Source organism: Cherax quadricarinatus, chromosome 7, assembly GCF_038502225.1.
Source record: "Cherax quadricarinatus isolate ZL_2023a chromosome 7, ASM3850222v1, whole genome shotgun sequence".
NCBI classification, from domain to species: Eukaryota; Metazoa; Arthropoda; class Malacostraca; order Decapoda; family Parastacidae; genus Cherax; species Cherax quadricarinatus.
In genome coordinates, this window is record NC_091298.1 from 59,556,990 (window position 1) to 59,571,041 (window position 14,052).

Genomic DNA, 14,052 nt, shown 5'->3' on the forward strand with positions numbered 1-14,052 from the left:
ACCAAAACAAAAAAGTCAGACGAAGTGACTTTATTCCACTTGTTACATATATGAAAGAAGTTGCAAGAAGAATCACCATATTGTTGCAACAAATAAGCAGCAGCAACCTTGGCACACAAACACAAATGTGAAACAAGTACACGTAAACAAACACAAGAGCTGCGAGTGACTCGTTTTTTGTGGCCTCAGTTCCCATTTTCATAAAAAACGGCGCCATTTTATGTTCAAGGTGGACCATTATATTCTGCTCACGGACGCTAGAGGTCACACGGAAAGAGATAGAAAGATTTTATGCAGTTTAAATACTTACTCTTGCTGGACGAAAATTCTGCTTGTGTGTTATTATGCGATTATTTATGGCTAAATTTTACATAACACGAAAAGAAATTCTTGCCCGGCGTTGACCTTAGCATGTTTGAGGATGGGTAGTAAAGGTTGCGTAACTGTGGTAATGTGTACTTATCAGGTCCATCTCTCGCCTTGAAAATTTCATGACTGTTAAAGGAATCTTCAGTAGCACACGTCACGGATTTTACCGTCTCGGTAAAAAAGAAAACATATGCAATAAATCACAATGTGGAAATTTATAAATAACTTAAAATATGATTATATATATAAGATTGAGACACTTATGCAACATATAAACGAATAAACGGTTCGGTTACCCATGGCTAACCAGCAGCATTCTGAAATACACTGATAAGAAACACCAATATGAAAAGCAGTATAGACAGCGCTTAATACACAAAGATATTCTTAAACAGAGGTAGTAGGTTGGTAGACAGCAACCACCCAGGGAAGTACTACCGTCCTGCCAGATGACTGTGAAACAGAAACCTGTAACTGTTTTGCATGATGGTAGGATTGCTGGTGTCTTTTTCTGTCTCATAAACACGCTAGATAACAGGGATATCTTGCTACTCCAACTTACACTTTGGTCACACTTCACAGACATGCACATGCATATATATATATATACATACATCTAGGTTTTTCTCCTTTTTCTACATAGCTCTTGTTCTTCTTTATTTCTTCTATTGTCCATGGGGAAGTGGAAAAGAATCTTTCCTCCGTAAGCCATGCGTGTCGTATGAGGTGACTAAAATGCCGGGAGCAATGGGCTAGTAACCCCTTCTCCTGTAGACATTTACTAAAAAAGAGATAAGATAAGATAAGATTTCGTTCGGATTTTTAACCCCGGAGGGTTAGCCACCCAGAATAACCCAAGAAAGTCAGTCGAGGACTGTCTAACTTATTTCCATTGGGGTCCTTAATCTTGTCCCCCAGGATGCGACCCACACCAGTCGACTAACACCCAGGTACCTATTTGCTGCTAGGTGAACAGGACAACAGGTGTAAGGAAACGTGTCAAAATGTTTCCACCCGCCGGGAATCGAACCCGGGCCCTCCGTGTGTGAAGTGGGAGCTTTAGCCACCAGGCCACCGGGATGCTTGAATGTGCGTGGATGTAGTGCAGATGACAAGAAACAGATGATTGCTGATGTTATGAATGAAAAGAAGTTGGATGTCCTGGCCCTAAGCGAAACAAAGCTGAAGGGGGTAGGGGAGTTTCGGTGGGGGGAAATAAATGGGATTAAATCTGGAGTATCTGAAAGAGTTAGAGCAAAGGAAGGGGTAGCAGTAATGTTGAATGATCAGTTATGGAAGGAGAAAAGAGAATATGAATGTGTAAATGCAAGAATTATGTGGATTAAAGTAAAGGTTGGATGCGAGAAGTGGGTCATAATAAGCGTGTATGCACCTGGAGAAGAGAGGAATGCAGAGGAGAGAGAGAGATTTTGTAAGATGTTAAGTGAATGTATAGGAGCCTTTGAACCAAGTGAGAGAGTAATTGTGGTAGGGGACCTGAATGCTAAAGTAGGAGAAACTTTTAGAGAGGGTGTGGTAGGTAAGTTTGGGGTGCCAGGTGTAAATGATAATAGGAGCCCTTTGATTGAACTTTGTATAGAAAGGGGTTTAGTTATAGGTAATACATATTTTAAGAAAAAGAGGATAAATAAGTATACAAGATATGATGTAGGGCGAAATGACAGTAGTTTGTTGGATTATGTATTGGTAGATAAAAAACTGTTGAGTAGACTTCAGGATGTACATGTTTATAGAGGGGCCACAGATATATCAGATCACTTTCTAGTTGTAGCTACACTGAGAGTAAAAGGTAGATGGGATACAAGGAGAATAGAAGCATCAGGGAAGAGAGAGGTGAAGGTTTATAAACTAAAAGAGGAGGCAGTTAGGGAAAGATATAAACAGCTATTGGAGGATAGATGGGCTAATGAGAGCATAGGCAATGGGGTCGAAGAGGTATGGGGTAGGTTTAAAAATATAGTGTTAGAGTGTTCAGCAGAAGTTTGTGGTTACAGGAAAGTGGGTGCGGGAGGGAAGAGGAGCGATTGGTGGAATGATGATGTAAAGAGAGTAGTAAGGGAGAAAAAGTTAGCATATGAGAAGTTTTTACAAAGTAGAAGTGATGCAAGGAGGGAAGAGTATATGGAGAAAAAGAGAGAGGTTAAGAGAGTGGTGAAGCAATGTAAAAAGAGAGCAAATGAGAGAGTGGGTGAGATGTTATCAACAAATTTTGTTGAAAATAAGAAAAAGTTTTGGAGCGAGATTAACAAGTTAAGGAAGCCTAGAGAACAAATGGATTTGTCAGTTAAAAATAGGAGAGGAGAGTTATTAAATGGAGAGTTAGAGGTATTGGGAAGATGGAGGGAATATTTTGAGGAATTGTTAAATGTTGATGAAGATAGGGAAGCTGTGATTTCGTGTATAGGGTAAGGAGGAATAACATCTTGTAGGAGTGAGGAAGAGCCAGTTGTGAGTGTGGGGGAAGTTCGTGAGGCAGTAGGTAAAATGAAAGGGGGTAAGGCAGCCGGGATTGATGGGATAAAGATAGAAATGTTAAAAGCAGGTGGGGATATAGTTTTGGAGTGGTTGGTGCAATTATTTAATAAATGTATGGAAGAGGGTAAGGTACCTAGGGATTGGCAGAGAGCATGCATAGTTCCTTTGTATAAAGGCAAAGGGGACAAAAGAGAGTGCAAAAATTATAGGGGGATAAGTCTGTTGAGTATACCTGGTAAAGTGTATGGTAGAGTTATTATTGAAAGAATTAAAAGTAAGACTGAGAATAGGATAGCAGATGAACAAGGAGGCTTTAGGAAAGGTAGGGGGTGTGTGGACCAGGTGTTTACAGTGAAACATATAAGCGAACAGTATTTAGATAAGGCTAAAGAGGTCTTTGTGGCATTTATGGATTTGGAAAAGGCGTATGACAGGATGGATAGGGGGGCAATGTGGCAGATGTTGCAGGTGTATGGTGTAGGAGGTAGGTTACTGAAAGCAGTGAAGATTTTTTACGAGGATAGTGAGGCTCAAGTTAGAGTACATAGGAAAGAGGGAAATTATTTCCCAGTAAAAGTAGGCCTTAGACAGGGATGTGTGATGTCGCCGTGGTTGTTTAATATATTTATAGATGAGGTTGTAAGAGAAGTAAATGCGAGGGTCTTGACAAGAGGCGTGGAGTTAAAAGATAAAGAATCACACATAAAGTGGGAGTTGTCATAGTTGCTCTTTGCTGATGACACTGTGCTCTTTGGAGATTCTGAAGAGATGAATTTGGTAGGGTGTGCAAAAGAAGAAAATTAAAAGTGAATACAGGAAAGAGTAAGGTTATGAGGATAACAAAAATATTAGGTGATGAAAGATTGGATATCAGATTGGAGGGAGAGAGTATGGAGGAAGTGAATGTATTCAGATATTTGGGAGTGGACGTGTCAGCGGATGGGTCTATGAAGGATGAGGTGAATCATAGAATTGATGAAGGGAAAAGGGTGAGTGGTGCACTTAGGAGTCTGTGGAGACAAAGAACTTTGTCCTTGGAGGCAAAGAGGGGAATGTATGAGAGTATAGTTTTACCAACACTCTTATATGGGTGTGAAGCATGGGTGATGAATGTTGCAGCGAGGAGAAGGCTGGAGGCAGTGGAGATGTCATGTCTGAGGGCAATGTGTGGTGTGAATATAATGCAGAGAATTCGTAGTTTGGAAGTTAGGAGGAGGTGCGGGATTACCAAAACTGTTGTCCAGAGGGCTGAGGAAGGGTTGTTGAGGTGGTTCGGACATGTAGAGAGAATGGAGCGAAACAGAATGACTTCAAGAGTGTATCAGTCTGTAGTGGAAGGAAGGCGGGGTAGGGGTCGGCCTAGGAAAGGTTGGAGGGAGGGGGTAAAGGAGGTTTTGTGTGCGAGGGGCTTGGACTTCCAGCAGGCATGCGTGAGCGTGTTTGATAGGAGTGAATGGAGACAAATGGTTTTTAATACTTGACGTGCTGTTGGAGTGTGAGCAAAGTAACATTTATGAAGGGGTTCAGGGAAACCGGCAGGCCGGACTTGAGTCCTGGAGATGGGAAGTACAGTGCCTGCACTCTGAAGGAGGGGTGTTAATGTTGCAGTTTAAAAACTGTAGTGTAAAGCACCCTTCTGGCAAGACAGTGATGGAGTGAATGATGGTAAAAGTTTTTCTTTTTTGGGCCACCCTGCCTTGGTGGGAATCGGCCAGTGTGATAAAAAAAAAAAATTCTTAAACACTATTCATCAGTCCTCACCAAAGTAATAAAGAAAGCCAAACAACTGTACTACTCCAGCAGATTCACTGACACAAGAGGATATTTAAAAAAGACCTGGAAAACACTTTCCCAGATTCTGGGGAACCACAAACTGAAAAAAAAAACAAGAATATTTTCCTAATTAAACCTCATGAAACACCACTGCATCCCACTGACACAGCTAACAAGATAAACAACTTCTTCTCAAACACAGGATCTAATCTCGCCAGTAAAATCCCATGTACCAATGCCCATGCCGGGGACTACCTAGATGGGAATTTCCCAAATTCCTTCTATCTTGTACCAACTAAGCCCACGGAAGTCACCGCGATCATAAATTCACATAAAAATAACTCAGGGAATCTGTCTCACGCCCCACCATTATTGTACAAGTGAGCAGGCCATGTCCTTTCGCATGCTATTACATTACTTTTTAACAAGTCACTAGAAACTAGCACTTTCCCGACACTACTCAAGACAGTAAGGGTTACACCAATACATAAAGGTGGTTACCCTACAGATGTAAACAACTATAGGCCAATATCAAACTTACCATTGCTATCCAAAATATTCGAGAAACTTGTGCACAGGAGACTTTATTCATTTATAATGGCACAAAACATACTCAACCCCTGCCAATTTGGATTCAGGAAAAATAAAAACACTAATGATGCAATTATAAAAATGATAGACCTGCTTTACACAGCATTGGAACATAAGGAATATCCGCTAGGAATTTTTATTGAGCTAAGAAAAGCGTTTGACACAGTTGACCACAGCATCCTACTCCACAAACTTGACCACTATGGTATAAGACTCCATACGCTTGCATATTTCAAATCCTACCTTTCTAATAGGTATCAGTATGTCACCATTGAAGACACAGCCTCATCAATACGGCCACTTGATACTGGAGTTCCGCAGGGAAGTGTCATTGGACCCCTGCTCTTCCTCATTTACATCAATGATCCTGAAACCCATTCTCTTGGCTGACGACACGACTTATGTCATCTCCCACCCTAATCTTGCCACCCTCAACACCATTGTTAACGAGGAGCTGCTCAAAATAGCGACTTGGATGACAGCCAATAAACTTACACTTAACACTGACAAAACCTACTATATTATGTTTGGTAGCAGAGCAGGTGTTGCGCAACTTAACATTAAGATCGACAACACTCTAATTGCCAGACATAATGAGGGCAAATTCCTTGGCCTATACCTTGACAACAACCTAAATTTCAGCACCCATATCCAACACATAACAAAAAAAGTATCCAAAACGATACGATACTACATGCCGCAAACTGCCCTTCTCACACTATACCATTCACTTATATATCCATACCTCACCTATGCTATCTGTGCTTGGGGTTCAACTGCAGCAACACACCTAAAGCCAATAATAACCCAACAAAAAGCCACAGTAAGAATAATCACTAAATCCCTTCCCTGGCAACACCCCCCCCCCCACTCTTCATAGATCTAAACTTACTCCCTGTTCAGAACATCCACACTTACTACTGTGCAATCTATATCTACAGGACCTTAAATTCCAATATTAACCTTGATCTAAAACGCTTTCTTGATAGTTGTGACAGGATCCACAGGCATAATACCAGACACAAACATCTCTATGACATTCCCCGTGTCCGACTAAACCTTTACAAAAATTCAATGTATTTCAAAGGACCTAAAATCTGAAACACCCTACCTGAAAACTCTAGAACTGCACACACACTCATCACTTTCAAAACTACAGTTAGAAAACATCTTATCTCCCTGATACACCCCGACAACTAACTACATAATAACCACCTGGTGGTTCAAAATTACACTCACCCACTGACTATAAACACAGAAATACTAATCTTAATCTTAAAATAATGAATCCTAACTAGTCGTAAGTTTGCCTATGATACTCCAATATAGACACTTTGTATTGTGCTAAAACAAAAGCATTCACATTGCTGAACTCACAAATCATAATGTAGTCACCTAGCCTTAATACCATAATCTTGTCGGTTTTTCAAACCATTTATCACAGGAAGAGTGTTGCTATTTAAGCCAAAATAGCAAGTTTTACCTATTCGGCACGACACACACACACACACACACATATTATATTATATATATATATATATATATATATATATATATATATATATATATATATATATATATATATATATATATATAATATATTATAAAATGGCCTCGATTATTTCCCCAAAACAGCGGCAATTATACTCAAAACCAAGCGCTAAACCCACTAGGGCCATACAGCGCTGCTGGGCAGGAGAAGCGTTGCTGGAGCAGAGAGGAGCCAGAGGTGGATAGGTAGTTATTATAATCATGGGGAGGGGCGCTAAACCCCTGTCGGGGGGATGGGGCAAGGGAATGGAAAGCATTCTGGCTCAATTCAGGGAACTGGAGCACAGATCAAATTCCCTAGATCAAAGAGCCCCTCACCCGCGTCAAGGAACCTCCCTTGTGAGGGGTGAGGTCGAGTTAGGGCTGTGAGGATTATTATATTATCAAAAAGAAGCTCTAAACCACAAGGGTTAGGGCTGTGATGAACACAGCGTAGTTTTAAACGTTCAAAAAAAAGTTCCTCCGGACTGGACGATGGCAAATAATGAAATTAAAACGTTATCTGCTTATTTGACCATTTTTGTGTAAAATACTGATAGTTTTATTCCCGTTAAATCACATTAAATAAATTTATCTTGACGTTTTCAAAATGCCGTCAATATGGCTGGTGCATCTTAGGGCCAGAATAGTATATATTAAGGTTCATTTACGTGCAGGCAAATTAGTTAATGTGATATACTTAAAAGTAACCGGGATTCGCTGGAATCCATTCCATACCTGAATAATGCCTCTTCTGGTCGGTTTCAAATTAACACAACTGGTGTGGTTTCCTGAACGCAAGGGTCTTGCTGTTAATGGGTGCCTGAAGTCCTAATTTGCCAAATTTTATTAAGTAAATTATTTCCTATATAATAACTAGAGAATGCCTTTTTTGATAGGCTTCAAACCCTATACGCTGGTGTATCGTAAGTGGAAATATTTTTGTGTTGACTTTGGGCTGCGTGCCAATTTTTAGCCAGCTTTATCAAACTGGAATTCTAAAAACGGCAGATTTTGCCATATGTTGGTCCTAATTTGTGTTTCTTTAGCTAGTAAAACTGCAATACTGGTTTTCCTGAGCTAACATCTGATAGCCTAATCCAGTTGCCTTCACCTTTATCGCTGAGAAATTGAAAATGAACATTATGAGTATCTTCAGACTTAATGTGCTGGTGTATTTTAGGGTATTGGTCTCTGAGATAATAAGACAATGTTTCTTAAGTTCGTCTTCAAAGATTGTGTTCCTTTGTGGAAGGTTCCAACAAGTTTTGGGCTGTGAATGTCCAAATTTGTCATTTTTATTACCATTGGAAGATTAGTGCGCTTGTAACAACTTGTAAATAGTATTAATGTTGGTAGAATTACCGACAGTATCTTAGGTGAAAGGACACATATGCAAGTAATGTGACATTTTATTGTGGCAACGTTTCACTCTCCAGGAGCTTTGTTAAGCCTAACGTTACTGATTTGACAAAGCTCCTGGAGAGCGAAACGTTGCCACAATAAAATGCCTCATTTCCACTTGTGTCCTTTTACCTAACGACTTGTAAACAGAAAATCTGATTCACTTCAAATCTTCATTACTAATATTCAACTGCATTATATTGTAATTTGCACTGAATCTCTTTTTTTTCCTGCATTGAGGTAGAGGGGGCTGAGGTTATGCAATACGAGGATACCGTTCTCGGATCTTAGAGTGATCGAAATACATCATTATTATAGTCATGGGAAAGCACTAAACCCGTAGCGATCATATAGCGACCGGACAATGGAACCTGGTACAAACCTTGGTGATACCGACAAACTGGTTTAGACACGGGAGCAAACGCTAGGATATATTTAGAAGACACATGTACAACGTCTGGGTATGAATATGGTATACAATACCGACAGGTTGGTAAGACACATAGGCAGCAGTTAGGCATCTTTATTCCGAAACGTTTCGCCTACACAGTAGGCTTCTTCAGTCGAGTACAGAACGTAAGCAGGAACAGTACAGATGTGAAGACGACGTAATCAGTCCATCACCCTGGACTGATTACGGTGCCTACTTTCTGTACTCGACTGAAGAAGCTTACTGTGTAGGCGAAACGTTTCGCCTATTCTTTATAGACGTTTCACCATCCAGTGGCTTTATCAGTACGAGAACATAATGTGAAGACTGTAGAACTATATACAAAAGAAGAGGTAATCAGTCCCTCAGCCTTGAAGTTGGTGAAGAACACTATAGTCTTGAATTATTATAGGCAGCGCTAAACCCGTAGGGATTATACAGTGCCTGTCGTGAGGGGGGTTATGGAAGGCATTCAGACTCAACTGAGGGAACCGGAGCACAGATCCAGTTCCCTCCGGTAGGCCTGCTGCAGTGCAGCAGGCCTACTGGCCTCCTGGTGGATCATTAACAGTAATAACATGGATCCTACGACCGATCCTTCAACTCGCTTCTTCCTCAATCTTGACGTTTCTTTTACATAACTATCACACAAATTACGATGCAGATAAAACCAGACCTTTGCTTCTCTGTACCATGTCGAGCCTCAACACAGTCAAGTCTGCGCTGAAAATCGTTTAGTTTCATGTAATTTTGTAGGTAGGTTGTGAAATATTCCAGCCACGATATTGTGACTTTCATTCACTTTTCCTTCCTCACTGTGATTCGGCATTCTCTTTGTCAGGTATTATCCATTGCAGCACCTTTCCTCTCACCTCAGCCTGTTTCTCAATTTCATAAACCATTTTCGTGTGTGACACAGTGTCAGAGGTTGTCTGGCATTCTGCTAATATGCAGTTCACCCATCCGTCTCTTACTAAAAAAATGGTTATAACTATGACCATAATTTTAAAGGGGTGGAGGGGTAAGCCAGCGGAAGGCCTCGGTCAGATGACCAAAAGCTCCAACGGCGGGTCGTCATGCAAGACCCGCGTGAGGAAACGCTTGTCCTGTTTCCTGACGAACCTTACCTAACCTAACCTTTCTTGTCTTATATCCAGCAGCCTCTCATTGTTATGTGTGTAAATCAGAATTCTTCATTTATAAACCCGTGCTGGTGTTGCGTGATTATTATAGTCATGGGGAAACTTTAAAACCATAAGGGTCATATTATAATCAAAACTAAGCGCTAACCCACAGGGGTCATAAGACTCCTGGTAAGTGGAAGGTACACAGGTTTGATCCTAAGTGTTTTAAGAGCATCAGCTCGTTCTTGAAGTACCCAAGTGGAGGGCTTCTCTCTACCTGGCTCCAACAGGTGTCTGTACCCAACGTTTGTCCTAAATATCTCACTTCTTAGACACATGTGCAACACTTGGGTATCTTTATTGTGAAAACGTTTCGCCCCACAGTGACTTCATCAGTCCAGTAGAGAAGAATTTAACCAAACGTTTCCACAATACAGATACCCAAGTATTACACATGTGTCTAATTTATCAACTTGTCGGTTCTCTGAACCATTTATCTACATTTTAGTTCTCCTTTACTCTCATATTCTCGAGTGCTGCATCATCAGTGCTTCCTTCTCCATGATTTAGTAGTGATTCCTGGAAACTTGCTGAGTTCGTCACACGCTTCACTATCATTTTGTGTTTACAACCACCCCACATTATTCTTTAGACCTAGTTATTCTAGTCACCTTTCTCTTGATGTGACTGTGGGACACTGCGTTGACTTATTTCTTGGGCTACTGTGTGTATATATGTATACACGAGTCTTTGCTGTTTGTGTATATGTACGCTTAGCTCTCCCCATTATAATAATAGTAATGTGTATGTGTGTGTAAGGTTCATTGGCTGTTGTTTATGTACACGTACTTAAGGTTCTTTGATTACTGTGTGAATATGTACTGTTGGCGTATATGTACGTAAGATTCTACATTAATACTCTGAGTTGTGTATTCTTTTTAACACGCCGGCCGTCTCCCACAGAGGCAAGGTGACTCGAAGAAAAAAAATGTAAAAACGTTTTTCTTCTCTTTGCATTTAGTGATTTATACAAAAGGGTTACTAGGCCCTTGGTCCCGGCATTTCAGTCGCCTCTTAATACACGCATAACTTGGAAATATAAACACAAATGCAGTATAATGTGATCCTTTATTGACTACGTTTCGCCCACACAGTGGGCTTTTTCAAGTCACAAACAGAACTACCTGGGGTGGAAGGAACGCGAGTATTTATAGTCCGGTTCAGAATGCTGAGGTCAGGTGAAGAATGCTGCATCTGATGATGTACCGAGTGGGGTTATAGAGTCTAAAAACTTGGGTAGCTTGGAAAGGACTATAAATACTCGCGTTCCTTCCACCCCAGGTAGTTCTGTTTGTGACTTGAAAAAGCCCACTGTGTGGGCGAAACGTAGTCAATAAAGGATCACATTATACTGCATTTGTGTTTATATTTCCATTGTGTCGGTATTTTATACCATTTATTTCCACACGCATAACTTACGGAGGAAGGATTCTTCTCTATTTCCCCATGGAGAGAGTTGTGCATATATCTTTAAATACAAAAATCATTCCTTTCAGTCATCTACTCACAATCTAGATGGAGAAAAATTGCAACAAAACAGACGCGCACAAAGTATTAATAAACAGGTTGGTAATACAACAATGGTTTGTGTGTGTGTGGTGTATAGCTCACCTCAGCAGATAAATACAAGAGCAGACAAGTAGACACACACGCCAGTGCAAACACAACTTAAATTATGCCTACACACAAAGAGATGGAAAGTGAAAGCAGAAGATGGTGTTAGGGAGGGTGGTGGTGAAGACTGACTCAGGGAGGGAGGGGAAAAGGAACAGAAGAAACGAAAGAATTAAGTAAAGGGAGCTAAAGAGAGAGCTGAAAGGGAGTGTAGGAAAGATGCAAGAAGAGAACTAAGAGCGAAGGCACCTCTACAACTCACAAGGCAGCTCGTCGTACTATTTTTTTAGCGCTGCAAGATTACTCAATTATAACGTGCCACAAATGACTTCACCTAATTAACCTTTCCCACCGAGGGAGTCACCTCGAGGTGGCGTGGCAAGCTGATGTCAGGCACCTGTATACCAGGGAACTACCTCAGACAGGTACTGCAGGTAACCTGTTACCGGTAACAGGTCTCCTCGTGCTAGATAGGTGTCGTAGACAAGTATATCAGGCACCTGTATACCAGGTGACCACCCCAGACAGGTACCGCAGGTAACCGGTTACTGGGAACAGGTCTCCTCGTGCTAGATGGGTGTGGTGGACCAGTATGTCAGGCACCTGTATACCAGGTAACCACCCCAGACAGGTACCGCAGGTATACCAGGTAACCACCCCAGACAGGTACCGCAGGTAACCGGTTACTGGGAACAGGTCTCCTCGTGCTAGATGGGTGTGGTGGACCAGTATGTCAGGCACCTGTATACCAGGTAACCACCCCAGACAGGTACCGCAGGTATACCAGGTAACCACCCCAGACAGGTACCGCAGGTAACCGGTTACTGGGAACAGGTCTCCTCGTGCTAGATGGGTGTGGTGGACCAGTATGTCAGGCACCTGTATACCAGGTAACCACCCCAGACAGGTACCGCAGGTAACCGGTTACTGGGAACAGGTCTCCTCGTGCTAGATGGGTGTGGTGGACCAGTATGTCAGGCACCTGTACTGGAAGGTTCCCGTGATATAACATGTGTAACATTTTTTGAAAAATGGTCTGATGATACCGACACGATAAAGGGGATGTAAATAGCGTGCTAAAAATATCTAGCCTAGACAGGACTCGCAGCAATGGCTTTAAATTGGAAAAATTCAGATTCAGGAAGGATATAGGAAAGCACTGGTTTGGTAATAGAGTTGTGGATGAGTGGAACAAACTCCCGAGTACCGTCATAGAAGTTAAGACGTTGTATAGTTTTAAAAATAGGTTGGATAAATACATGAGTGGGTGTGAATTGGACCTGACTAGCTAGTGCTACTAGGTCGGATGCAGTGCTCCTCCCTTCAGTGACGTGTCTGACCTCACTAGGTCAAAGCATTGGCTTAAGCCGGTGGGGGGATTGGACTTGATAAATTAGACACATGTGCAACTCTTGGGTATCTTTATTGAGGAAACGGTTCGCCACACAGTGGCTTCATCAGTCCATACAAAGGAGAATCTTGAAGAACAGGAGGAGAATGAGGTAATCAGTCCCTCAACCTTGAGTCGATGTGGTCAGTCCATCAATCTTGAATAGAATACGGCATACGTGCTGAGAAGGAGCTTATAAACCGTTGGCAGGAGAGGTGCAGCAGTCATAGGTCGTGTAACATTTGTTCAATGTTGAAGTAGGTCGTGCCCAAGAATTAGGCAAGCGAAGAATTCCCAAGTATTAAGATCCCAAGAAGTTGCAGTGTCTGACAGGTTTGTAGATGAATGGTTCAGAGAACCGACATGTTGATAAATTAGACACATGTGCAACTCTTGGGTATCCTGCCAACGGTTTATAAGCTCCTCAGCACGTATGCCGTATTCTATTCAAGATTGATGGACTGACCACATCGACTCAAGGTTGAGGGACTGATTACCTCATTCTCCTCCTGTTCTTCAAGATTCTCCTTTGTATGGACTGATGAAGCCACTGTGTGGCGAAACGTTTCCTCAATAAAGATACCCAAGAGTTGCACATGTGTCTAATTTATCAACATGTCGGTTCTCTGAACCATTCATCTACAGGGATTGGACCTGCCTCGTATAGGCCAGTATGCCTGTTGCAGTGTTCCTTCTTTCTTACATTATGTGAAAAAAGACATTTATATACAGTTGAGGACATTTATTAGAGGAAACGTTTCGCCACGAGTGGCTTCTAATAAATGTCTTGAACAGTACATAAATGTCTTTTTCGACATTAATGTATCTTTATTATCGGCATTTATCTGAAGACGCCTGCACAAGCAAGCTTCTTCAGTCGAATACCGGCGATTATAACCCGGAGACAGTAGAAATGAGGAGGTAATTGCGAGGTAATTGGTCCCTTAGGTTTGCTAGTATTGTATACTAATTATTGTTATTATTATTAAAAGTTATTAGTTATCGTTATTAATCATTATTAATTATTAATCGTTATTAATCATTAATCGTTATTAGTTATCGTTATTAATCATTATTATTAGCCGTTATTAGTTATGGTTATTATTATTTCCCGAGGATGGTGGTAAGAGCACCGGGTTCGTGACCACCACCAGAGTGACGCACGCTACACCTGCTGGAGTCTACGCTCACATCGCTGACCGCGAGTGGGAGGATGACCACGAAGTGAGTACTGTGTTCATGACTTAATCACCTTTGATCCGAGGAAGGAG

General features: G+C 41.5%; 1 protein-coding gene across 4 annotated transcripts in view; it reads left to right on the top strand.

Annotated features, from left to right (window-relative positions):
* Positions 1-14,052, top strand: part of LOC128687049 (alkaline phosphatase-like) — a 149,956-nt gene that overhangs the window by 86,776 nt on the left and 49,128 nt on the right. For all 4 annotated transcript variants that reach the window (XM_070082545.1, XM_070082548.1, XM_070082546.1 and 1 more), the window contains one exon: positions 13,898-14,005. In XM_070082545.1, coding sequence (XP_069938646.1) covers positions 13,898-14,005 — 108 coding nt within the window. The remainder of the gene's footprint in view (positions 1-13,897; positions 14,006-14,052) is intronic.